Source organism: Antennarius striatus, chromosome 16 (genome assembly GCF_040054535.1).
Source record: "Antennarius striatus isolate MH-2024 chromosome 16, ASM4005453v1, whole genome shotgun sequence".
Taxonomy (NCBI): domain Eukaryota; kingdom Metazoa; phylum Chordata; class Actinopteri; order Lophiiformes; family Antennariidae; genus Antennarius; species Antennarius striatus.
This window is the reverse complement of record NC_090791.1, coordinates 15,197,062-15,222,451: the sequence shown is the minus strand read 5'-3', so window position 1 is coordinate 15,222,451 and position 25,390 is coordinate 15,197,062. Positions and strand designations below refer to the sequence as shown.

Below are 25,390 nucleotides of genomic sequence, written 5' to 3'. Positions count from 1 at the left end.
TGATGCTTGTTGTTGACGACTCATGAATTCCTGAAGATAGGAATTAAAAAGAGGTGTTTAGAGTTTAGTTTACTTCTTGGTGTATCTTCCGTGACAGTGTCCAACCGACATTTGTATGCTTGTGATGTGTCAGGTGCAGCGATTTTATGACCTATTATTAGCTTGCACCTACGCAGACATTAGACCTATCGAATTGCTGGACTGACATTTTCAGTCTGAACAAAATCATCACTCCCTCAGGTTTGTTTTCATATCAAAAGGGGGTCCATTCAAAATTTGACACACAAAAGTTTGAAATGGGTTCTGATACCAAGTTTGGTCTAATCCCACTTTACTGATTATTACTGATCCACAGAACGTGAAACATCTGAAAGGAAATCTACTCTTGACAAACTGGCAGCAGCTTCGTCTGCAACTTCGGAATTATCAATTCTGTGTTTAAAGAATGTTACTGCAGCATTTCTACTAAAAAGGTAAAATGACTGTAGTTCTATAAAGTCTAGTATGATATCAGCCAACAACATCCACAAAGACCCAGAGGCTGCCTCATTCAATGTTTTTGATTCAATAAAATAAAATGACTGTGGCGACTGGCCTCTGGCTGATTAAAAGACATTTCAACTAATTTTTGATGCACTTAATATTATCATTTACCTGTCACAGTTGTGTGTGATAGAACAAACTCTATTGATCTCTATAGGTGAGAGAGGTCTGTAAATTACTGTAAATTACTGTAAATGTTTAACCCCATCAAAAAAAAAAACTAACAGGAGGCATACATACACCCTCCTCAAGATTATAACAAGTCAAGCAGACATTTTCTATAAACTGTCTTGACCAGTTTATAAATTATTTTGACAAATAATTTTCTGTGTCACCTTGTCATTCCATTATTAATGAACTGATGTATAATCTCCAGATCAAACAGGTTATACTGTCTGTGGTATTTTATTACTCCATAGTTTGTGATGGCTCCGCTGCTGTTGTTCCAGTCCTCATAGCAATTAAGACTAAAGTTATTTTTCTGCCTGGGATTGCCGTTAGCTTTTTTGTTGCTACCATATGGAGTCGGTGCTGAAGAGACAAGATGATGAGGAGCACAGACAATCCAGGATTCTGGTGAAACGGTTCTAACTCTCTTAGATTACATTAATTAAATGTGTCAATAATAATATACAATAAATCAATAAATCAACTGTAGCCCACAATAGTGACCATTGTTGGGTCAAATGTTCCATGGGTTTATAAAAGTAAGGACTAGATTCAGTCAAGAAGATGAAAACAGAATCAACTGGACTTGCTTTAGGTTGGTTGAAGACGTTTCTCCTCTCGTCTGAGAGGCTTCTTCAGTTCTGACTGACTGGTAGAGTCCAGACACTTAAACTCCTGTTGGTCCAGAAAAACAATAAAACAACCAAACCCACCATGAAAATTAGTCTTATTAGGAGTCATTACCATTCATAAGGGAGTCATTTTCCTGCCCACCTTCATGTAAGCTCTTGTGTTGAGATGCACCCAGGTGTGAATGTTCATTGTGGTTTCTAGGGATGGAGGTCAATACTGCATTGTAGATTGCTGATGGATGGTGTCTCAATCCTTCTTCTCTGTTCTGAGGTTTCTCCAATTTGACAAAGATAGCTTCTTTAACTTCTCTCTCAAGTCACTCTTCCCTGATGAAATGTGAACATTACTGTCCTCAAAGGAGGGCCCTGTGTCATTCAGGCACAGGTGGACTGCTACGTCTAGTCCTGAGGAGTTGACTCCTGTGTTGAGTCATATGCTTGTGGAGCGGTTGTTTGGTGTCCTTAATGTAAAAGTCACTGCATTCCTCACTGCACTGAAAGAGCCTCTTGGATGAGAGGTGAATCCCCTTAAAACAAATTTAAGCAAGTCCAGTGGATCCTTTTTTTAATTCTCCATCATAAACACAAAAGTCCCCAGGAATATTAAGCACAAGACACAATTCTAAGTGCATATTGTATTTATTTTATTACTCATTTTTATGCATGAAAGAAATAAACACCCACCACATTTGCTCTCAATCACATATTATTGTACATGGTAAAAGTGCAGGATTTAATAAAACAACAGTTGAGACATTTCTATGAGCCTAAATTTCCCAGATAAGGAAAGAAATACAGTAGAAGAAGATAAATAAGTTTCCCAAACTTTGTCACAGAATTTATGACACATACAGTAGTTGACTTAGATACATCTATATTAGACATGAATAATATTTTTGATCAGGGTTTGTGGGAATTATCTTTTTTTCAAGAGTACAAAATCTGGGAAATAAAATACATAAACAATCAAAATGTCTTCTATATTTTTTATGTTAAATATTTTAATACAATTTCAATTACAGCAGTGTACACAGCTTGATTAACAACAAACACTCAAAATAACATTCAAAAATAAAATAATAATAAACGTATCCTTCCATGGCTGCATCTAAAATTCAACTTCACAGTTCACTTCAGATGTCATAGAAGACCAACAATCAATCATCTAAAATGAGAGACTAAACCCTTACTACTTCTCAGTTATTTAACAATCAGGATTAGGAACTTGGTCCAGACTCTTTAGGTCATTCAGGAAGGTGGTTGGCGTCAGAATATGAGATGACCCTATTGAGGAAGAGGAATGTTTACCATAAAATTTATCAAAACCATTGGACAGTTGCCTTCCTGGGACAAAACACATGCCTCATGCTTACCAATCAGCACCTCCCATTTCCCTTCAGTTGCTCGGGTGACTTCATAGGCAGAGCGCATCTCAGACTGTGAAACTCCACCAATCACAAATATAATAAGCCGAGGGCCAGAGCGATACTCTGCTGGAGTTTTGTTTTTGTGCCAGTGTCCAAAACGAGCACTGCTGTGAAAAACAAACAAAACAAAACAATATCTGAGCTAGCAGCAGTTAACTAAAAGAAAATGTCTATTTGTAAGTCACTATCACAAACATATTGATCCAACAACAATCATATCTATTCGTAAAAATAGCAAAGGCCTTAAATAGAATGTAGTGTTTCATGCTGTCCCAGTATTCAAATGAAAATCATCAAGCATATTTGAACAAAATGCAAGGCTTTGTTCACTACGTCCACTAATCAGGTTTCAAAATTTTTTGAAGGAGGTCAAATTAACCTCTTTTCAAATGGCTATGTCTGGGTTTATATATAGCCATCCCATAATCTGCAGTTAACATTAATGACCACTCAGTTTTAATTCTGCACTTTACTAAAATGATACAGATTATGAAAGAACCCAGGCACATGAAAGTGGTTTGTGAAAGCTTCATGAAAGGAATTCCCTGGGGGATTACAGGGTATTCAAAAACCATAGGAAAGACAACATTAATCTGTCTGCAGGTCTAGTTAATATTTCTTTAATTTTACAAACCACAACAAAGCGTGACAAAAAAATTCCCAATTATGAATTTTGCTATAATGTAGGTGAATGTAGTTATTACTTTACTACCATATGTAATCATTTATTATATGTAGCATAAATCAAAACACATTCATGATTTTTTCTGAAAATTTGGCTAACATATCAAACATGTTTGTGAAGTCACCGGTGACCACCTTATTCTAATAAATTCATCCTTCAGTCAAACAAATTCTGAATGTGAGTATACTCCCTCAATAAGAATGGGCCAGATTGACAAACTGATGACACTAAAGACTGCCAGCACCAGTGTTGTCAGATGGGAAATGAAGTAGTATGGTCTTTAAATTTATTGCATTTTGACTCAAAACTACTAAACTACATAGTTCACTACTGTACATGAATATTCACACACTAGGCTGTGCGTTTTTAAAAAAAATTGTATTTGTATGGAACTACAATAACTAACGAAATAACTTAATGAATGAATTGAATGAAACAACTGTTTTATTCACCGTCACCCTTAAATCTCAAAATGACAACTAAAGTAATTGTCAAATTCCAACTCAGGGTCAACATCTGATCTTTGCATGCATTTCAGCAACTGAAGTACATGGTCCAGTGGTGGTTGTAGCGGACATTTTCTGGTAAAGATTGGTTGAATTTACTTGAATTTTGAGCATCTACTAGCTATTTTCACACACTCTGAAGTACACACAACTCAATTTAAAGTGTTAAATGAAGAGCCTGTTTCATGGTTTGGTTTTGATCAACTTCACTTTTGAGAAAACACGTTCACAAGGCTTTTTAATGAACACTTGTTTCCCATTCATTGTATTGATTATTAAGGCACTGTGCCATAATTTAGCCGCATCCATCTCTTTGGAGCAACCCAGATTCTAACTTAAAGGAGGGATGACATAACCGTGGTATTGTGTATGTCTGTGTTGCCCAACTCTCTCCTTTTAGAACCTTTTTTCCTCTGGATCTGACCTCATGTTCATTTGTGTTTTCAGAACAGCTCCTTTAAGTTTCTTGCAGTGTCAGCGCATTTGCGCAAACAAGCTAAGCACTGTATACAGTGCACAGTGATTCTTTGCGTTTAATAAGTTCCAGGATCCACACGCGATTAAGGAATCCGCGATCGAGATTGCGATCTATTTATCTTAAACGTTTATGAACCCTCCCCATACTGATATTAAACCACCCTCTATCTGTATTACCTTTTCCCATACTCTGATAGACTGTTTAAAGCACTTTTGTTTCTCACGAAAGTCCGAGACTGACGGAATGGAGCGCACTTCCAGATGCCGTCAGCCAATAGAATGTGCGTACGGTATCACGTGACTGCCTACCAAAAATCCACGATAAGGTGGAGTCGTGAGTTTTATTGCGCGAATGCGCGAGGGCGCACTGTATATATAATCACAAAACAGAAACAAACATTTTCAGGAAGCCAGAGGCACAAAATATGTAGGTCAGGTTAAATGTTGAATTCAGGGATGTCGCGGGATGTCTCTGACTGCCTTGTTATTTTCTGTTTTCAGCACCCACCTAACGGCAGTCTGAGTTGTGTTGATGGGAGCAGGATCAGAGATGAATGGCCATTGTTTTCTATCCAGTTTGTCCTCAATAACGTTCTAAGACACAGGAAAGCCAATAAAATTAAATGCAAAATGGTAAAAGCAACACTGAGCAAATGGACCAGACACATCAGAAATGTAGTGTTAGCCTTATACCTCCATAATGTCTTTGAGGATGGGTGTCCATCTGGAGAGCTGATATGTACTCTCTGTGCGCTCCTTCCTCTCTGGCAGTGTTTTCCCAGCATTACGGCCCTAAAAATCACGCCATATGTAACAAATACTGAAGGACTATTCTTAATACAGTAATGCTGAGCCTACAATCAAACTGAAATTAAGGAATTTACCCCAGCTATAATATTACAGCCCAGGTTCTGCAAGTTGCTGATGATGCTGCTGTCAGCCTGTATGTTTGCATGCTGAATGAGCTTAGCAAGGTTCTCTTCCCCAATGCCTAAATGGACAAGACAAAAATACAAAAAAATAATGAGAACAACAGTAATACTAAGTATTAAGTTCTGGTCATAATATTTAACTGATGTACATTGTGGTCTATTTCTGTGCACAAAAAGGCACGTGGGTGTTAAAATTGGATTCAACAAAACAGAGCACTGCACACCTTTTTTCTTGTGGAATATATAAAGCAGTATGATGCGGATTTTGTCATAAGCTGCAATTTCGGTGTTGAGGAGGACAGGAACAATGCTCTTCATCGCATCTTTGAGAGGCTCCCCCTCTGCATTTTCTCCCATTACCAGGTCCTACAAAACGCATCCATGGTTAAAGATTAACATTAACAACTACAAGTCATCTGAGAGCAGACTCTTATGACAGCTGGTTTAGCAGCTGACATCCTCAGGAATAACTTTCAGCCTTACTACATTTCTATTAATGCAACTACACCATGACCATATTTAAAGAGCACTTCCCCTCTGACATTTGGACAAACTAATTTGAAATAAATTACATATTTTTTCCAAATATCAGAGGGGTAAACTAATTTGAAACAAATTGTGTCATTATATGTATGTCATAAAAAATGTTCTGAAAAAATCTACAGTAAATGCATCCTGTAGTTGAAGAGAAGAAAATAAACTTGAAATGAAGAAATGTGTCCTAGACTGGAGTTAAATTTGGAAATCCTGATTTGGCATGTAAAAAAATATAATGATTTAGGGTTTTATACTTACATGTAGCTTTGGGATTTCCTGGGCACTATGTGACCTCCTAAAAATCTCTGGCCCAGACCTATGATGATGTTGAACTAAGCCTTGCTTTAGCCAATCAACAAAAACTATTCATGGACAAGTGAAACTAGAGTGGCGAGGATAGCTCATAAAAATACAGTGCATTTTATTTATTACATTACACAGATATATTTATATTGGCCAAACCAAACAATGTAGAGCACTTAAACAAATGGCAGCTGACAGAGAGCTATTGCCGTTTGGACAACACTGTTCATCTTACAGCCAAGACATGCCCATTGGATTAAAATGGCAGCTTTCGGACATGCTGTCGAGCCATTAGCCATTAGTGCAGTTGAGTGATTCACTCATATAAAAAGCCATTAACACTTGCATGTCGTAATACCACAACAATGTACCACTTAGAATTTGCTGTGTGATTACACCTCATTGGATACAAGTCCAACAGTAGCAGAATGCTCCTGCCACTGAGACAAAGCATGTCTGGCACATAAAACAAAACATCGAAGCTTGGAACAGTTCTGGACTGTTTATCACAGGCTCATGTTGATGGAAGGATTTCTACACTGCATTACATGAATGTGATTCAAAGCCCTCCACTAGTTGTGACATAACAGCTGTTTCCGCATTTCCCAAGCTTCTTATGCAATATTACGATTACAATTCTCCATTAAATATAACCAGATCGTGGAAGTTACATATTCCAGAGGAGCTATAAATAAAAATACCATGAAGTCGAGGTCAATTACTGTGTGGTATGGGTTGGACAGAATAAATCCATGCCAAACATTTTCTATAAGGTGCTTAATGTATGTGTCTGATGACTGAACACGATGGGAGATTATAGTTGATCTGCTGTGATATAAAAAAAAAACCTGTACTATTGTTAGTTTAGCCAACAACCTACGTGCAGACAGACTCCAATAAGTAATGTCTCTAAGGCAATACTGTAAAAAAAAAAGTTTCTGAATTGAAAAAATACTAACCTGTTCTACTTCACAAAGTTTATCAAGAGAGGCCTTGAATTTCTTCATACAAGCTTCAGCTAGGTGCAAGTGAGTAGAGTACTGTGAATGAAAGAAAAAAATTTAATTCATTTGTAGTGGTAACAAAATTATCATGAAATACAAAATGTTTTTCTAAGCTGCAGCCATAACTGACAATTTTGACATGACAAAAAAAAAACCCCCACTGAGAGCATTTCCTCTGCAAGTCTTGGGTCGTAATCAACATTGTGACACTAATCATTATTTGATGATACTACATGGTTAAAAAAAAAAGTTGGCTTCTCTATGTCCCACTCACCATGCTCAGCTCTTTCTGATACTGTGGCATCTTCTTTAACATCTGGGATAGATCTTTTAGATTGGCCTGAAAGCAAAATAGTTAAAGCAAAATTTTGACAATAAAAAAAATCTTAATGTTTTATCATGGACGTCTGTAAATACATACAAAAAAAGTTCATGAACACTCACATTGTCAGTGCACATCCGCTTGCTCTCACAAAAGGAGCGAAGAAGCTCTGTCACTTTCCTACAACAAAGTTTTAATTTAAAAAAAAAGTTGATTCCTTGGTTTAATGAATTATAATATTACGGAGAAAAAAAATGTAATCCAGATTGAATTTTTTTTTCGAAACACCTTACAGACAAAACATACTGTATATTCATTGCACTAACATTAATTACTAGCTTACAAAGAAAATTGGCAACCATAAATCTTCTCAACTAATATTTGTGAAACATCACATTGGACAGATATAGAGATGTAACAGCTGACTTGTCTACTTGTGACGGACTTACTTGGTGACATCTGCAATGTGCATGTGTCTGAGGTGAACCCAGAGCTCGTCGTCTTCATCAAGTAACACTTCTCTTTCTTTTGCATTCCCAATTCCAGTTGTTTGATAACTTAAGAAAAAAAAAAAAGTTCACACTGTACATCATCATGAATAAGTAGACTGAATGTCCAGGACAGCACACTGCCTTCGCAAAGCAGAAAATTAACAAGATGATCACTTACCTATAGATGTCTTGTTTTATATCTAGCAAGTCATAGGCCATTGCCTGCAAGGTCAACTCGTGTAGAATAGGAGAGATGGGATCAAACCCACGATCAACAATCAGTAGCTGGGACCGTGCCTTATCGGCACCCTAAAGACATAAGAGACACCAGTAACTGATGATGGAAATTCTGATTGATTTTAATAGATACACAGTAAAAGATTATGATCGATTACAAAACAACATAGAAGAAAGGCCCTTATTGTGTTTTTGTGGATCTGTCATGCGGAAAATATTTTCAGCTGTTATCTGTATGACTTCATTGTCACCTCCAATGCAAGAAGGAGGAAGCACATCAGTGAACTTGAAGTGTTAAGTACAGTAAAGGTACACAGAATGATTTGATAGTACAGCATAGTAAAGCATTTCAGGTATGTGATGGGAGGAAGGGAACAGAAATACATGCCTGTGAATCTCTGAAGAAAGGGGTTCAGCTGAGAAAGAAGAGAAAAACAGCAGAAAGGAAATGTCCAGCAAAGTGTGAGAAATTGAACCGGCAGGAAATAAAAGCCAGAAACTATGAAAATATCTACGAACAGTGAAGGTGAAGAGTTGCAGAATCCCTAAGGAAGAGAATTCTCTTACATTGAAAAGTTGGTTTAGCATAAATAAGCAGTATGAGAATTCATTCAATGTTTGACATTGCAGAACTATATTGATACATTATAATAACGCACGTAAAAATTGGTGTGGCTGTAGGTAGTCTCTTACCTCTCCCATGCTTGGGTTGTCAGCTTTGTGAGCATTAAGGTGCTGGTAGACCTCTTCAGCCAGTCGAGCATTCTCCTCTGGTCCCCTTGGAGAACATAACATGCACAGCTGTTACCAGCCAAATCAATGGCAATCTAATGTTTTGTTTTAATTTAATGCAACGTATCCGTACTTGCGGTAACGAATTGCAGGATATTCCTTCAGTGTATCACACAGAGTCGCAATCTGCTCTGCCAGAATTTCCATCATTTTGCCTTTGTTTTCATTTGGCTTGGAACTATAGAAGGAATATAAGGATGTTGGGTCATCCAGGGAGAACACCTGCAGGGGAGACAGAGATTCAATGCTTGTCACATTATGAGTACAAGACCAATGGAAAACTACAAATGACTTAAAATTCTTCACATCTATTTAACTCACCTGAGCCCTCCTTCACAAAATCTTAAGGAAAACAGAATAGCAGGATATCCAAAGATGTTTAAATCAATCCAATTGAAGAAGCTTCTTCTCCACTGTTTCTTAAAGTGCAGTGGATGGATTTAAACAACTTTGGATAACCATGACCTGGATAAATGAGAACTTGTGTCCATTAATCCAAAGATTTATTTCATGGAACATGCCTCTTTCTGTATTTTCTGTCTCTTCCAATGAACAAACAGGCAAACCAACCACCGGGTACAAACACTGTGTGTAATATGAAAGGTATCACTCACAGGAATGAACTCAGAAAGGTATGACCAACTTTGGCTATCAAGATCATACCAATGTCTTTCAGCTTGTTTTAATTGTATTGACTGCAATTTTACCATTTTGCTTCACTCTAAACTTTCATAAATGTCAGACAAACCCACCGTACACTGTTATTGATTAACTGCTGCAAGTAGTGGAGTGACTGGCTTCAGAGAACTTGGTAATCATATCCCATAAAAAACAATAATGTGTAATTGTAATTTGAGTGAAAAAGGGAAAACCCATTACCTGAGACTCATATGGCAGGAAGGCAACATTAATCTCTTTTAAAGTCTTGGCAACTTTGGCAACTCTGGATCTCCCAATTTCAGCAAAGAGCCCATCTGGACAAGCTATGGAAACAAAAATAAAATTATTAGAAATTATGATATTTTGTGTTATTTCTTATTTTTAAAATACATTTTTTGCATCGTACATTTGAAAGTAACTGTGGAATAAGTTTCTAAAGGTTGAAACACTTCATCTTTTGTAGCATTTTAATATGAAGTTAACAACAAAAATGTGAACAGAATGTTCTGCACACAAGCATACTTACTGTCAGTGAAAAAGATATGAGCTGCTTTGTACGTAAAGGCTGCATATTTGAAGTCATTAATGAGAGCATGAACCGACTGTAACGAAAAGCAAAATTTTGTTTAAAAGTATAAGAACATAGGACAAAAGTTAACATTATGGGAGAACACTGGAGACAAGACAACAACTGACCTTCTCCACAGGTGAAATCAAATAAATGGCCTCCAAACTAGAGATGGGCTCCCTTCGTTTATTAATGTCCTCCACGACTGAAAATGGAAGATATTTAGGAGATGCTAAAGCACTTAAAGTGATAAAACATCAACATCAAAATATCAACAAATAAATCATCATCCTGTAAAGTGAAATACAGCAAACATCCACATCAAAATGAGTGAATTCTACAATAAATTATAGACATATCAATCGTTGATGTCAATTTCAAACAGTCCTGTAATAACATTCATGTTTAATTACTTTTTGTTGTTGACATGTATGATTGTTATAGCTTTTTATGGACTTAATATCAGTAATTGAGCATTTATGCCCCTTAGTATAGTGGGCAATATTCATTGATTACAAGCATTTGTCTGTATTGTACTGATACGGCCAGAAACCCACATCCAGCCTACAAAAATTTATAAATTTAGAAAATGCGTACATTTAATGCTACTAATCATTATAAGAGGTCCAGTGCATTCTCAAATACACTGCCTGGCCCCTTCAAAAAAAGCCTGTGCCATCGGGAAAGAAAAAAATTCATTGATGGAATAACCTGGTCATTCAGTATATTCAGGTAGTCAGCTGACCTCATTCTTTGAACACATACTGTTGTTGAACCTAGACCTGACCTGACCGGGCATTTCGGGGAGCATGAGACATTACTCTCACACATGGATTGTCTAACACAGAGTTCAGACATTAACCCCATTGAGAATCTTCAGGATGTGCTGGAGATGGTTTTGCCCAGCTGTCAAATCCCACCATCATCAATGCAAGATCTTGATGAAAAAATAATGCATCGCTGGATGGAAATAAATCTTGTGATATTGCAGTAGCTAATCAAATCAATTTCACAGGAAATACACAGCGTAAAATATGAGAGTGACTTTTTTTGGTGCCGACTTTTTCTTTGGTCAGGCAGTGTTATCTTGCTAATCTCATAGTTCCATTGTTCTACAGCAGTGGAGAGGATTTTCTACAGGCTAAGAAAAATAACAGAAATAATTATAACTTATAAATTCACGCAACACCTATAAAAGTATCCTGATATTTTCTAGTTGCTTTTGTAGTCTGATCGTTAAATTACAGTATCCTCAACTTACTGGTTACCCCTTCTGCCAAAATATCAGACATCTTGCAGCAAGAGGACAAAATTCGCATGCTCATGTGATCCACAATGAGAACCTGAAAAACACAAGATGAACAAGAGTTCAGAATTCTGTGTGAATGACGATGAAGCTTAATGGCCATTTAAAATATTACCCTTACCTTCCATTCTCCATCCTTCTTCACACTCCTGATGACCCCATTAAGTATTTCTGTTGAGTAAAACAAAAAGATAAAAAACTGACTGAGCTACCAATGACTTCTGATGTGTTGAACTCATAGTCATAGTGTTTAGGATTTATAAGGAATTTTGAACAGAAACCGGATATAATACAGGTAAAATGGAATGCAGAAAATGATTTATTACAGTTACAGTATATTACTGTACAACTAAGAAACTCAATCATCGATTTTAGTTACTTTAGGACACCATCTTATATCTACAGAGGAAGTACATTCCCTTCCAACAAGTCGTCAACATCAAATGGACAAACACACAATCCCTGTTTTTACAGCTAATGTAAAAGATGCTATATGGAACAAAAGTGACGCTCTGTAACTCTGTAACTGAAGGGATTTTCCTGAAACTGTTTGGGCATCTGGTGCGGATGCCTCCTGGCACGTCCAGCTGGTGGATGTTGCCAGGGATAGGGAAGTTTGGGGCTCCTTGTCGAAGCTGCTGCCCCCGCAACCCGACTACAGATTAGCGGAAGAAGTTGGAATGGATGGATGGTTGGATGGATGTTGTGGTATCTAATGTATACACCAACAAAACATTCACTGTCAGTTGTGCGTTCCACCTCAAAACCAGGGACAAGGAACTCATGCAACTTCCTTGTTTTAAACTGCAGACGACTGTGTGTGATAATAGAAGCGTAGTTATTCCGCCTGAGATGTTGTACTAAACGTGAAATGTTTTCCTGCTGTACTTCACAATGGAGTGGCCCACTTTTCCAAAATTTTTCATGGATAAAAACCAGCACCCTAATTGTCTCTACAATGCAATTGTAATCAGTATGGGTCCATTTTATGCAGTCATCTATCCACTCAAGAGGATCTGGGCGGCTTATGACCTTTGCTACACAGTTTCCTTCCTTTAATAAAGTACCGAAAGAAGAAGGGTGTGTGGGAAAAAACAAAAACAAAAAACAAGACAGACTCATTATTCTATCCACACAAAAAAATATGGTAGTGACAAGATACTGATTGCTATACATCTTAGTACTACGTCAATCCACTTGCTAACTGACATTATAATAACATGGTAACAGGCCTGGAACAAGTTTATTATCACCTTGTGATAAACCATCATGATCATTATGGTGTTACTTCTGGAATTCCATGCTGTTTATGGCGTAACGGAATATTTCAGATTTTATATATATATATATATATATATATATATATATATATATATATATATATATATATATATATATATATATATATATGTAGAAGTGAAGAACTATCATCTAACCTTTACCTTCCCACAATAACATAAAGCTGTCAGGATGACTTGAGACTAATGTAAATCCTAATCATGTCTGGGGGGTTTTCTGATAAACGATCAACCATGTGGAAATTTCATTACTGATGAATGCCTTGTGTTCTTACTCATTTCATACAGAGAAGTGGGGGGAAAAAGACTGGTAATTGTGATTCGTCATATTAAGTGAAGAATCATCCACAAAGTAATTTTGGTAATCTTACTACCATGCATTAAACTTTTTTTTTTAACTTACCCAGATATAAGCCTGTCCTGCCTGTGCATTGGGTCTTATTGTCGTTTATTCTCTATCACTGCTCAGAGTTTATTGCCATCTAGGCAGCAGAGAATGCAAACTTCAAACTTGACAGCTCAGGGTCACCATTATGTTATTACATCTAAAAGCAAGAGTCCCATGATAGTTCTGAATCACACTGGCATCACTAATAGTCGCATAGTTAATTAAAAAAAACAAAAAAAACAAATTGAACTTGAGCAACTTCATTTCAATGTAAAATGCTATAATAATAAACTAGAGAAGTTAAACAAATAACACCATCAGATGAAACTTTTGCTTGGTAAAGTTAGTGACTTGTGAATTCACACTGTATAGATTATAAAATGAGTTTTTAAATGACGATAGGATTAGAGGACGCATGTTTTAAAGACTAACCAGACACGTTCCAGGTGATCGGTGCTAAATGGTTAAACACAACTTACCGGACTTCCTTTTAAGTTAGCTAGCTCATGTAGCTTGCAAACCGGACTGCCTCATTTTTATTAATAAAGCGGCACCTTTTTCTTCTTTTATATGACGAAATAAGAACAGTAAATGCGACTGCCAGCATACGAAACGGTACAGCACACGTTTTGATTGCCTATACTATTACTGTATCTCCATCGACACACAACGAGCATTTCTTTGGAATGGAACAGGAAGAAACCTTCGGTCGGCTAAAGTGTCCCCCAGTTTCTGCTTTTGATCGTCAAATTATAAAGTTCCAGATGTAGTTTCTTATTACCGATTTCCTTATATTACGGTAATCTGTGAAAGCAGACGACATTAAAGAGAATATTTTACTCACTTTCACAAACTATTGCTTTGAGGCCACTCGGTGCCATCTTGACAGTCTACTGGCGCTGGAGCCACTTCCTTGTTGTCAAAGCCTGTGTGGCTCCGGTACGAAGCCTTTGACAGGATCACATCTCCCCCCTGTGTGTGACACAGGAACATGTCCGCGGATTTTCACAAGTTCTCCAAAACACTTAGAAAATATCGTTCAGGTCATTCAATTCCAATAGTTTTCTTAAATATAAATATGCTTAATTCCTAGGCTTTATCAAACAGTCACAGCAGCCAGCAACAAGTCCGATCAGAGAATGTTTTATATTTAAATGCAAAGTAATTAATAAAACTAATTATATTATCCAATCCGAAAATGTAATGGCAGCCAAGAATAGGCAGAAATTCTGCCCTGAGTTTGTTGAAATGTGTTAAAACCTGTTAAAAGGCCAGGTTGATTGTTATTATTTTATTAGCGTTAGAAAGATCACGATGCTTTTATTTTGAAAGGAAAATCGCTAACAGGAAATGAAAACGGAAGTAGGAAGTAGCGGGACGACGCAAACGGAGGTTGCCTGCTGGTAATTGTATGGTTTACTACGTCAGAATCGAGTGCGATCCTCCAGGTCAATCCCTCAGAAAGCAGTGGGTTTTCATTCTAATTCAGGCCAGTTCAATGTTTCATCGCAACTAAACTGCTGTGTGAGAAGACACTAAAAGACCAAGGACGCTCATTTCTTGGTTGTTGAAAAGGAGTTTATTCATGTCAACACTTGAGGAGTTAAACACATGAAGAAAACAGTACAGCTACAAAAAAATGACACACAATCTGCCTTCCCATAAGGTAAGCCACATTGAACTAGCAACGATTCTTTCCACATATTTATAGTATTGGTAAAGTCATATGGGATGTTCATCAGTTTGTTCAAAAATGTAGTAAAATGGTAAACCCGGTTTAAGAAGAGGCAGTGTGACCTTCTGTTTTATATGCAAAATTAAAACAATTTACAAACTGCTACTCTTACCTGACAGCAGACGTGTCTCTTCAGAAACATTTTTATTAATATAGGTAACTGTTGCTTTGCTGTTCTCCAGTCAAGGCATAACTGTTTTACATTCACAGCAACAGTTACTGAGATGTAGCCAGTAGTATGTTAGCACATGAAAGCATCTTCATAGAGAAACAACCAATTCCGGTGAGTGAATTAAGGTTTCTGTTAAAATATGTGAAACAAACTCAACAAATGACAACAATGAAAATATCAATCATTTTGTAGCTTTATTATCGTTGCACCTAACAAAATAATGCATAACATTCAATACAACAAAATACACACCACACATTTCAACACATTGTAATAACAGCAACAATTATGACCAGGCATCCACACTGAATAAATCTTCTTTAAAGGCTTCATGTGAAAAAGTCCCACATGTAAATTGAACACAACATTGAATATGTTGGTCATAATTAATGATTTGCAATGTGCTGCTACTCAAGTATGACCAGTTTCCATCTGCACAAAAGTCATTGCTGATATTCGTCATATGATGGTGATGAGAAACCCATTTCTTCATGTAAAAAAAACCTCATTCATTGGACTCTGCAGAAATCCGCTTTAATCGCTGCTGCTCCATACGAACACGCATTCGCACTTTAAAGTCTTCCATCTCTTTTCTCTAAAAATAAATTACAGTCATTATCATCATATTATGTTCACCACAGTAATAGTTGTAAAACATAATGAATGTGTAGGTCAACTTTATTGAACATGCAGTTATTAAAAGAGGGGACAAATTACTCTAAATACAATAACGGGGAATAAAATTCAGAAAACATCTAATGTAACACCATTTTGGTTGACAATTAAACCCCGTGGTTATGTTTTTATATTTTTGAAGCCTTTAGGAAAAATAAAACAAATTAAGTCGGTGCTACTTACACGGGCTTCTTCATCTTGGGGAAAGATCTCCCTCTAGGTAGTGTTAATCGAATGCGAAATCACAGTACAAAAAGGAAATTTGTCAAACAAGAAGACAATAAAGTCTCACACAGAGAACTGAAACATACAGTTATAAATATTAGCAATACTACTAACCTTCCTCTTTATAACGTACTCTTCAAAGTACTCTGCTTGATTTGAGATCCAGAACATTGCCACGGGAAAGGACAGGTAAAGCATCATCTGCTCAAAACAAACAAATCGCCCAGTGAAACGCTGTTACAATGCTACCACACGTACTTTGTGTTGCTAGCTAGACTCGAATTTGATGACAGTAGATTTGCACGGGTTTTAAACCTGAAGATTAAAGCACGATAAAAGTAATTTGATTTTGTTATAGTAAAATATTTTCTACTCACTCGGAAATATTCCAATTTCACACCCATTGTCACACTGAATGCGAGTTTACAACAGTGAACCGCTACCTATTCTTTAAACGTCAACAAAAAAAGACCTTCACACTACTTCCGGGTTTCCGGAAGGCCAATCGCTGCGTGACGACACCGCAAGCGCTGTGGATTATGGGAAAACGGACCTTATGTGACACATTGTTCCAATAAAGTTTTGCTGCTGAATAAATAAACAAAGGAATCCGTGAATCTAAAGATTAATTTTGTTTTGCAAACGACCTAATGTTTTACGTTGTACTGTAGTTTAATTTGTAGTTGTCCTCGGGAGGGCGCTAAAAACCACGCTTTCTCATCAGACCCGTGCTTTATGAGGACGAATTGAAAGTTGAAATACTGTACTGTACAACATTGCCCCAAATGAATTCGGGTCCCATTCTCATGGCAAATAATAAAATGAATCTTGGACATTTTAGGGGAAATCTATTGACACTGTTTTTAGTTTTGTCAAATAAATTAATATAATCAAAAATAGTTAATAGCTGTATTTTAAAAGGAAGGCTAGAATAACAAAACAGAGTACCCGCTGTAATTTTTACAGAAAATTAATGTTAACATTTAGTCAAACATTAAGTGTCATTCTATGAGAAGGGCATGTCATTAGGTTTCGTCTGCAATTTTACTACAATTGCTGTGGTCTTTAAATGTCTTTTCGGAACGACTAATAAGAATTTGTCTTCACGGGTGATCCACAGATTCTCGGTCGCCGGTGGAGTCGCGGTACGTGACATGCTTTTACGTCCTCAGAGAAAGACCTACGCGTGACGTAATCAACAACGAGAGGTGTTCAGGATCCTCGGAGAGAAAGATCCCGCGCGTCCAGGCAACCTGATAAATCCAGGTAAACGCCGTTGTTTCAGACAATAATCTGCAGGTCACATTGTCTCAATAAACCGAACGAGTAGACAACAAGAGGCACCGTAACACCAGTGTTACGGTTTAAGAGGTAATGCTGATGCCCGGCGCCCACTGAGACCGCTCACTTGTACGGCGGCCTGCTCTGGCTAACTAGCTTGCTAGCTAAAGCTAGTTGCAGTTCTCTATCAAAAGACACAAAAACCGCACCTACATTGTGTATACATTTGACATCCCTTTCCTGTTGCCACCTCTGTTCAACATAGTTACGCTTCCAATAACCCAACAAATGCTGCTACTGCCATTATGCTCGGCATCAATTGCTACTTTGCTCGTCGACTGTCTTGTGTTGTGGGAGACGGTGGCGGCGTCACAGTGATGATGGCGTATACTCAGACTGAGGTTATTTGATGAGTCAATGGAGCAGAAAATACGGAATACAATAGTATCATTTTGTTCAGTTTCCGAAGATTGTTCCCGTAACGTCGGGAACCAAAATATTCCCCCTTGGTATCTTTCTCAATCTGCTGTGCATTGAATTCTGTCCATTACAAAACCCAGGCAATCATCTGTGCCCTGTGGCCTAACGTCAAGATTTTGGCTCACCGACCATGGTTGTTCGCCAGCAGTCATGTTTTTGTGTCTTATTGTATTATTCAACAAATGTAATAATTGACCATATCCTAGCTAGACACGTGGTTGGATTTGTAGCGAAAATGGACTAACAATATAGACAAAGCGTTGACAGTCAACCGAGCGGTCTTACAATTGACAAATGCAAACCTCGTTACTTAGCACACTGTCCCTGCTGTTGTCATTGTAGACGAAATTATCATCTCTAGGAGTGACCTGCGGGTGACCCTTACCTCAGTAGTTGAGAGATTAATGCAAATACAAATTTGTCGTGACAGATACTAGTCTGCCGATCTGTAACCACTTGCTTGAATAAGCTTCCTTTTATAAAGGTTTCTAACAACTGAAGCAAAGTTGTAGCCGTGCTTTTCACTGGTTGCATTTGCATTGTCTTTGCCACTCTGTATTTTGTCTGTCATCCAGACTTGAATGCTATCTGTATAATAAATTCAGATAGGAAATTGAGCATTTATAAATGTTATTACATTGTACAACTTGTAAATAACGTATGTAAATAAAGAAGACATTTTGGGCCAAAGGGAACACAGTTTACACCCCAGCAGTAAGTGAAGCAAACCTGGAAATCTTAGCTATTAATTGCATTACAGCAAACTAATTTCCTCAATTGAAACTGTTTTTTGCACAGTAGGTTTGTAAAAACTTCTAAAAAGTTGTGGCATGTATGAACAGAATTCACAGAGTACAACTAATACTGCCACACCTCATGATGATTATTTCCATTTGAATTTTATTAACCACCTAGATCATTTACCCTCAGCTGTTTATCAATTTTTGTGTAGCCATTAATCTTTTGCAGGGTTGCAAGGGATTAGAACTGGAGTTTGTATGAGATGGCCTCCATGTAAACCAAGAAAAGCTCATGTGCACCGCATAATTTACTGAAATGCATCTGGCTGTCATGCTTCATTTTCATTATATCCCACTTAAAAGAGGTGATGTATTGTAATTGTAAGCGTTTGTGTGTTCGTCCGTCCGTTAGTCCACCAACTATCTTCGCAACCGTTGCAGATAGAAAGATGAAAGAAAAAGCACACACTCGGGCAGCAAAGGGGATGAAAATGAGATGATGACCTTGAGAAAACTAAATCAAGGTCAAATTTTAACTTTTGTACAGTGAGGAACCGGATAAGATAGAAAGACCATAGTCCAAGCCACTGCTTTGATATATGAAAGTAGGTCAGAGCACTAGCTTTGATTTTTAACCCATGTGAATAGGTCAGGGTAAAATCTTGAATTCAGGGGTGTCGCAGGATGTTGCAGTCTTTGACTGCATTGGTTTTTGTTATAGTTTGTAAAAGCTTTTCTTCTCATTTCTCTTTTCTCTTGTATTTTAATTAATTCCTTTTAGGAGGGGAGGCTTGTTTGCTCTTGTTTAGTTGCCATGGTAACACCATCCTTAACATTGTTGTGAATAACTTGAATGAGAAAGATTCAAGGACGAAATGAATGAGTAAACAAAATCTGTTTTGATGTGCAGACATACTATCACTTGGTTTGAATAGACAATGTTGACTTCGTCCTTTTTGTCTTGTAACTATCAATCATGTACAGTATTGTTCTCCCGATGTCTGCCTGGGTTCTCTCCGGGTCCTCCGCTCTCCTCCCACCTCCAAAAACAGGCAACTTAGGTGAATTGGTCAGTCCCGAATAATCTGTAGGTGTTTATGTGTGCATGGGTGGTTGTTTTCCTTTCTGTTGTTCTATGATTGCCTGGCACATTGTATCCAGAACATCTCCCCACTTTATACCCATAAGAGGCCAGACTGAGATGGTTTGGACATGTGCAGAGGAGAGATAGTGAATATATTGGTAGAAGGATGCTGAGTTTTGAACTGCCAGGCAGGAGGCCTAGAGGAAGACCAAAGAGGAGGTTTATGGATGTCATGAAAGAGGACATGAAGGTAGTTGGTGTGAGAGAAGAGGATGCAGAAGACAGGGTTAGATGGAGGCAACTGATTCGCTGTGGCGACCCCTGAAGGGAAAAGCCGAAAGGAGAAGAAGAAGAAGGCTCCTGCAACCCCTGTGACCTGCATAAACGGGAAAAAGAGCAGTACGGAAAATTAATAGTTAAATATTGTTTTATTTTTAATTCTTTTACATCCATCGAATCGGTGATTTATTGTAATTACATCCTGAGCAGTGATGTATTGTAATTGTCAGTGTTTGGATGTTCATCTGTCCATCCACCAAATATCTTCACAACCGTTGCAGATAGAAAGGTGAAAGAAAAAGCACATCACTCGGGCGGCAAAGGGGATGAAAATGAGATGATGACCTTGACCTTGAGAAAACAAGTCAAGGTCAAATTTCACCTTTTGTACATTTTTTTGCACATATCTGAGGAACCAGATATGTGCAAAAAGACGATAGAAAGACGAAACAAATGGCTTGTATTCCGGGAGGCAAGGGGATGAAAACTAGATCACATTGTTGACCTTGAAAAGCTAAGTCAAGGTCAAATTTTCACTTTTATACCCTTTTTAGGTACAGATCTCTGAAATCTGATGAAATATAATCACAAAACAAAACACATTTTCAGGAAGCCAAAGGTAGCACCAACTATTTGAAAATTCTGTGATGGAAATAATTAATGTCACACAAATACACGTGGTACGACCATTTCTACAGGAGGTTATTGTTACCTTGTTAGCCAATGTTATTTGGAAACTGGTTTGCATTAATTAGTGAATTGTGACACCTTGGAACATACTGTAACTGATTTCAAAAGCTGCACAAGACTTGGAAAGAGAAAATCATACCTTTTCTGTACAACCAAGAAGTGCTGTTTTAATTAATATGAAATATTCAATCATTTTGAGTCCAGTAAGATGGCTGAATTGATTGTTTTAGACTTAGTGAAGCCAAGATAGTAAACAAATCTTTACAATATTAGCGGGAACCCGTGGAAATTCCATGATTAAACGTTAATATCAGAGTTTGTTTTCTTCTTTTTTCTTCGCTGTCACAAGAAAACCAACCGCTGTGTCCGACGAAGCCGTAACGGCTCCGTGTGTGTGGCACAGGCGAAGACGAAGGCCGCTTCGGCATTACAGTCCAACCATCCGGGTAGAGACCGGCTTCGAGAGTTCAGTCCTGGTGAATAAAGTATTGGGGTTCCCCACAAGACAATGTGAGGTCCGTCACAATCAAAGAATATAAACCGCTATGTTTGACGACGCCAAAACGGCCCCGTAAGTGAGAGACATGGACAAATATGAAGACCAGAGCCGCTAGCAGCCCGTACTTCCGGGTAGACGCCGGAAGGTGACAGCGTGAAGTTTTCAAGTGAGCTTATTTTAATGTATAGGTGGGGATATTTTAGTGGTGAACAGGAGATGTGAGAAATGTTTGGGTTCCCGAAAGTTTTGACATGTCTTGAAATTCTTTGTTTAAAAGAAAGACTTTATTGCAGTTGAAACATTATTAGATTTACTTAATGCTCAGAAAAGGGCCTTTATTACTACTAATATTACCACCAAGTACAGGAACTCTTTTATCACACTTCCTCTTTTTAGCCTTTATTTTTCTCAATGCATGAGTGAATGTACAAATGCATGGTACATCACACTAGGGTTGCAAAGTGTTTGTTCCCTGTTTTCTCTTTTCCCAGTCTCTGTAGATTTACCTCATCTGGTGCTGTTATGGGGCGGCACGGTGGCGCAGTGGTTTCACAACACGGCGGACCCGGGTTCGAGTCCCGCTCTGTGCGGAGTTTGCATGCTCTCCCCGTGTCTGCGTGGGTTCTCTCCGGGTTCTCCGGCTTCCTCCCACCTCCAAAAGCATACACTTCAGGTTGATTGGCCGGTCCCAAATTGCCCGTAGGTGTGAGTGTGTGTGTGTGAGTGGTTGTATGTCTTTGTGTGTGGCTCCACGGTGCACTGGCGTCGTGCCCTGAGTGTCCCCCGCTTCACGCCCTATGCCACTGGGATTGGCTCCAGCTCCCCGTGACCCGCTGCGGCGGATGTAGCGGTGGTAATATGAAAATGACTGACTGACTGACTGACTGACTGGTGCTGTTATGATTAATGGGAGTGCCTTACTATTTCTCACATAGTCTCATTTCTGTGCGCTGCTTCCTTTCTGTCCTACCCAACCCCCAGTCTATATGTAAGTCTGTCCTTTGCCTTCCCCTTCTCCTCTTACTATCACCCCTCCCTCCTCTCCTGTGTCTGAATACGATCTCCCCCCATGTTTCCAGTGACAGGGCCATCGGTTTGGCCTCTGAATTGCTGTAGGTTGGAGTTTTTTCACTCTAGCAGCTGCTTCATTGTCTTTGGGAAGGGTGCATATGGCACGTGGACAGGGAAGTTGGTCTGTGCAGAGTGTGTGGCTGCAGCACGAAGAAGCTGCTTATTTCATCATCTGGGAAAACACACTATCATCATTCACCTGGAATGTGTGCATTGCACAAGGTGGCTTTTGCTCTTAACCTGATTTCTAGGGGTTTACTGTTCTACTTCATTTTTAAACTGATTCATTCCTCTCTGTATACATTTCAAAGCTTAACATTCACCCAGACATTCAGTTTTTTTGTGGTTTGAAAGTCAAATTCAGTCGGTTCAAGTGGAGGAAAATCCACTCACCATTCGATAAGTCACCGCTCATTTGCCCAAGATTTTTCATATGTTGTCGCTTGCTGAGTGGTAGACATCAGGCTAAGTCTGGTGTCACTGTTGGCAGGTTCAAGATTATATGGTGAGTTAGATGATTGGTGGAGGATAAACAGGCCATGTATATGCCACTTTGTTTCTTGAGATTGTATTTTGAGTTGTGATTTTTGACTGATGGCTATGCTTGCATAGGCTCCTTCAGCATAACAACTATTTCTGTTTGGCTCCTTCATACATTTTTGAGCTAACATTTACAGTGACCATCGAACTGTCGTGAGCAACATTGCTAGAGGTTGTATTGCTAAACAAAGGCACAGTGGGTGGTCTTCATTCATTTCTGTCAAACTTTGTGTTACTCTGCAATCTTTTCAGTTTTATTATGTTCAGAGAAGTTGTTGGTACAGTGTAATTCACACTGTGGTAGTAAACTATCAGCAAGAGTTTGGTGAGGTTATATGGTCAGTCCTGTTTTTTGTTAGTGTTTATCAGTAGGATAACTTAACAGATTTCATTAACAAATTTTTAAAAGCACTTTTAAAAATCATGACCCTATGGAGGGGAAAGGGTGATTGAAAAACTGACTTAACTTTTTTTAAAAATTCACTTATTCTTAATTTTATTACAGTACTCCATCAGCAAAATGAATGCATGTGTTTCATGAGGAGGGGATGGAGTAAAGATAAAGGAGTACCGGTACTTAAATTGTTGGGGGAAGGCATATGCAAGATCAGACTGAAGGAGTGAGTGGGGGTGGGGTATGATGAGATGGATGAAGGAAAAGACAGCAAGGGGGTGGGGTGTTGAAGGTGTAATAGAGAGAGAGGAGAGAGAGAGAGCCAGGACCTCAAGCTGTTGATGGGAAAATAGGGGAGGGGTGGAATGAGCATGAGTGTAGACAGAGGAAGGGAGGGGTGTGTGGGCTGAGACTGCTGAATAAGGAAGCAGCAGAGCCATTTTTTACTGTTGAGTAACTGCATGCTGCTCAGCCTGTGTTCGAGGGAGGGTGAGAGAGCAAGCTAGAGGAATAAATCGCTCCTCTTGGATCTTATAGGAGCCCTCTCTCCCCTCTCTTGCCTTCCCCTCCCTTCGTTGTATACCTCTTGCTTGTGACTAGTGTCCATTTAAGTTGGGGAGGCCCTGGAGAGGAGACACAATGGAGCGAAGAGCCTGTGGCAACTGGGCCGTTGTACTGCTGAGAGGGGGATGGGGTAGAGAGAGGACCGGCTCACACAGCTAACACAGCCTGCCGGCTGTAGGCTTCCACAGCCGTTCCTCCATTCCTGGAAACACTGATTCCTGGCTGGGGTCTTTATAGTAGAAAGGCCACCTTCAAACTCCACTTGGACTACACACTAAGGATTGTTGTCTGTGATCTGCGGGATTTTAGGATACATGGATCCAGAAGATTAAGTCCTTTCTGTGGACAGTAAAAACGAAAAAACAAACTTTTGCGTAAATGTTTTGTGCCATAGTTTGGTTATTAGCATCAGCTTCTACCACGAAGAGGTCGTAAATGGATTACAAAATGCATACCAAGTCTAACGATTTACTGGATTTCCAAAAGCTGGATGCTCTTCTCGAAAAAATTGCACATTCAGTCTCTGTAAAAAGGTAATGTTATCCTTTTAGTAAACTCTTCAACAAGTTTTAAGGAACTGAACAGTTTTTAAAATCTTACTTGGCCTAGCATAATGATTGAGTTGAGATTTATTCTGTGTTGTCACGAGAATAGTATTGTTGTCCAGATTTCAGTCGACAGCCATGAACCTACCTCCTGGGGTGTGTGTGCGTGTCGGTGTGTGTGCGTGTGCACACGTGTGTGACTGTGTAGGGGGTATTGCTGAGGGTGGTGGGGGTTGTCTGTTTGGTAGTAGCTTGGGTTTGGCTTATTCTTTCCTTACCACCTGGACCTTTGCCGGAAAGAAATGATGTGATTCTCGCCTTTTCCTGTTAAAACTCATGACTCATGGGTAACCTTTGAGAGTGAGTTTGTATGCTCTTGCAATGACTCATACAGCAAGTGTTTGTGAGCAATGTTAGTGGAATGTTTTTAAGTGTACAACCTTGTGCTAAAGGAAGAAGAATTTAATATTTTTTGTTTTCATGCCAACAAAACACATTTAAAAATGGGACCGTTTTGTAACAGTTAAGGGTAGTCCTAATTAACTTTGCTTGTGTTTGACTATGAAAGCATTGAAATGTCTCTGGCCGTGGGAGATTACTATTGAGTTGTTAAACCATGAAGAAAAACTTAACAGTGGCTGTATAGTGGAGTGTTATAAAAAATATCTTCGTCTTGAAGTTTTAGACATTTTCAAACAAAGTAGCAGCGCAAAAACAGCAAGTTGTGTGTCAATGGACACACAACTTGTTATTCACTTAATGTACAGTAATCCCTCGCTTATTCACGCTTAAAGATGCACAGCTTCACTACATTGCTGATTAATACAAAAGTGCTTTAAGCAGTCTATAAGAGTGGGGGGGAAAGGCAATACCGATATAAGGTGGTTTAATGTCAGTATGTGGAGGGTTCATAAAGGTTATATCACTGTAAATAATAAAATAAATAGTTTGTCGCTATATCATGGAATTTCGTTTTTTGCGGTGGTCGTAGAACGCATTAACCGCGAATAATGAGGGATTACTGTATTTGGAACCATTGCAATTCATAATTCTGTTGGAGACCTTCAACTCCACACTGTACAGGTTCAACAAGATAAGATCTAGTGGTCTTAAGTTCCCTTATAGAAAATAGGACTAACC

General features: G+C 38.5%; 3 protein-coding genes across 8 annotated transcripts in view; 1 reads left to right on the top strand and 2 right to left on the bottom strand.

The window, feature by feature from the left end:
- Positions 1–1,974: 1,974 nt before the first annotated feature.
- Positions 1,975–14,224, bottom strand: stxbp2 (syntaxin binding protein 2). Of its 2 annotated transcripts, none has more exons than XM_068336626.1 (19): positions 14,121–14,224; positions 11,712–11,761; positions 11,546–11,627; positions 10,413–10,489; positions 10,243–10,318; positions 9,936–10,039; positions 9,130–9,278; positions 8,958–9,042; positions 8,206–8,336; positions 7,986–8,093; positions 7,659–7,716; positions 7,489–7,554; positions 7,170–7,250; positions 5,595–5,736; positions 5,323–5,429; positions 5,132–5,230; positions 4,947–5,032; positions 2,717–2,877; positions 1,975–2,627 (listed from the first exon to the last, which is right to left on the bottom strand). In XM_068336626.1, the coding sequence occupies exons 1-19, from the start codon at positions 14,155–14,157 to the stop codon at positions 2,548–2,550; spliced, it is 1,779 nt and encodes a 592-aa protein (XP_068192727.1). In that variant the 5' UTR covers positions 14,158–14,224; the 3' UTR covers positions 1,975–2,547. The 2 variants fall into 2 exon arrangements, with proteins under 2 accessions (XP_068192727.1, XP_068192728.1); XM_068336627.1 differs by having other exon boundaries at positions 2,717–2,874.
- A 580-nt stretch (positions 14,225–14,804) lies between these two features.
- Positions 14,805–25,390, top strand: part of brd4 (bromodomain containing 4) — a 35,786-nt gene continuing 25,200 nt past the window's right edge. For 2 of the 5 annotated variants that reach the window (XM_068336622.1, XM_068336621.1), the window contains exon 1: positions 23,605–24,238. In XM_068336622.1, the coding sequence (XP_068192723.1) occupies positions 24,141–24,238 (98 nt within the window). In that variant the 5' untranslated portion in view covers positions 23,605–24,140. Of the gene's footprint in view, positions 14,943–17,194; positions 17,455–23,604; positions 24,239–25,390 lie in introns of those variants that run through there. The other 3 variants (XM_068336623.1, XM_068336625.1, XM_068336624.1) reach the window with 3 other exon arrangements.
- On the bottom strand, positions 15,353–16,840 carry pet100 (PET100 cytochrome c oxidase chaperone). Its single transcript, XM_068336629.1, has 4 exons — positions 16,461–16,840; positions 16,198–16,284; positions 16,042–16,074; positions 15,353–15,778 (listed from the first exon to the last, which is right to left on the bottom strand). The coding sequence occupies exons 1-4, from the start codon at positions 16,485–16,487 to the stop codon at positions 15,689–15,691; spliced, it is 237 nt and encodes a 78-aa protein (XP_068192730.1). The 5' UTR covers positions 16,488–16,840; the 3' UTR covers positions 15,353–15,688.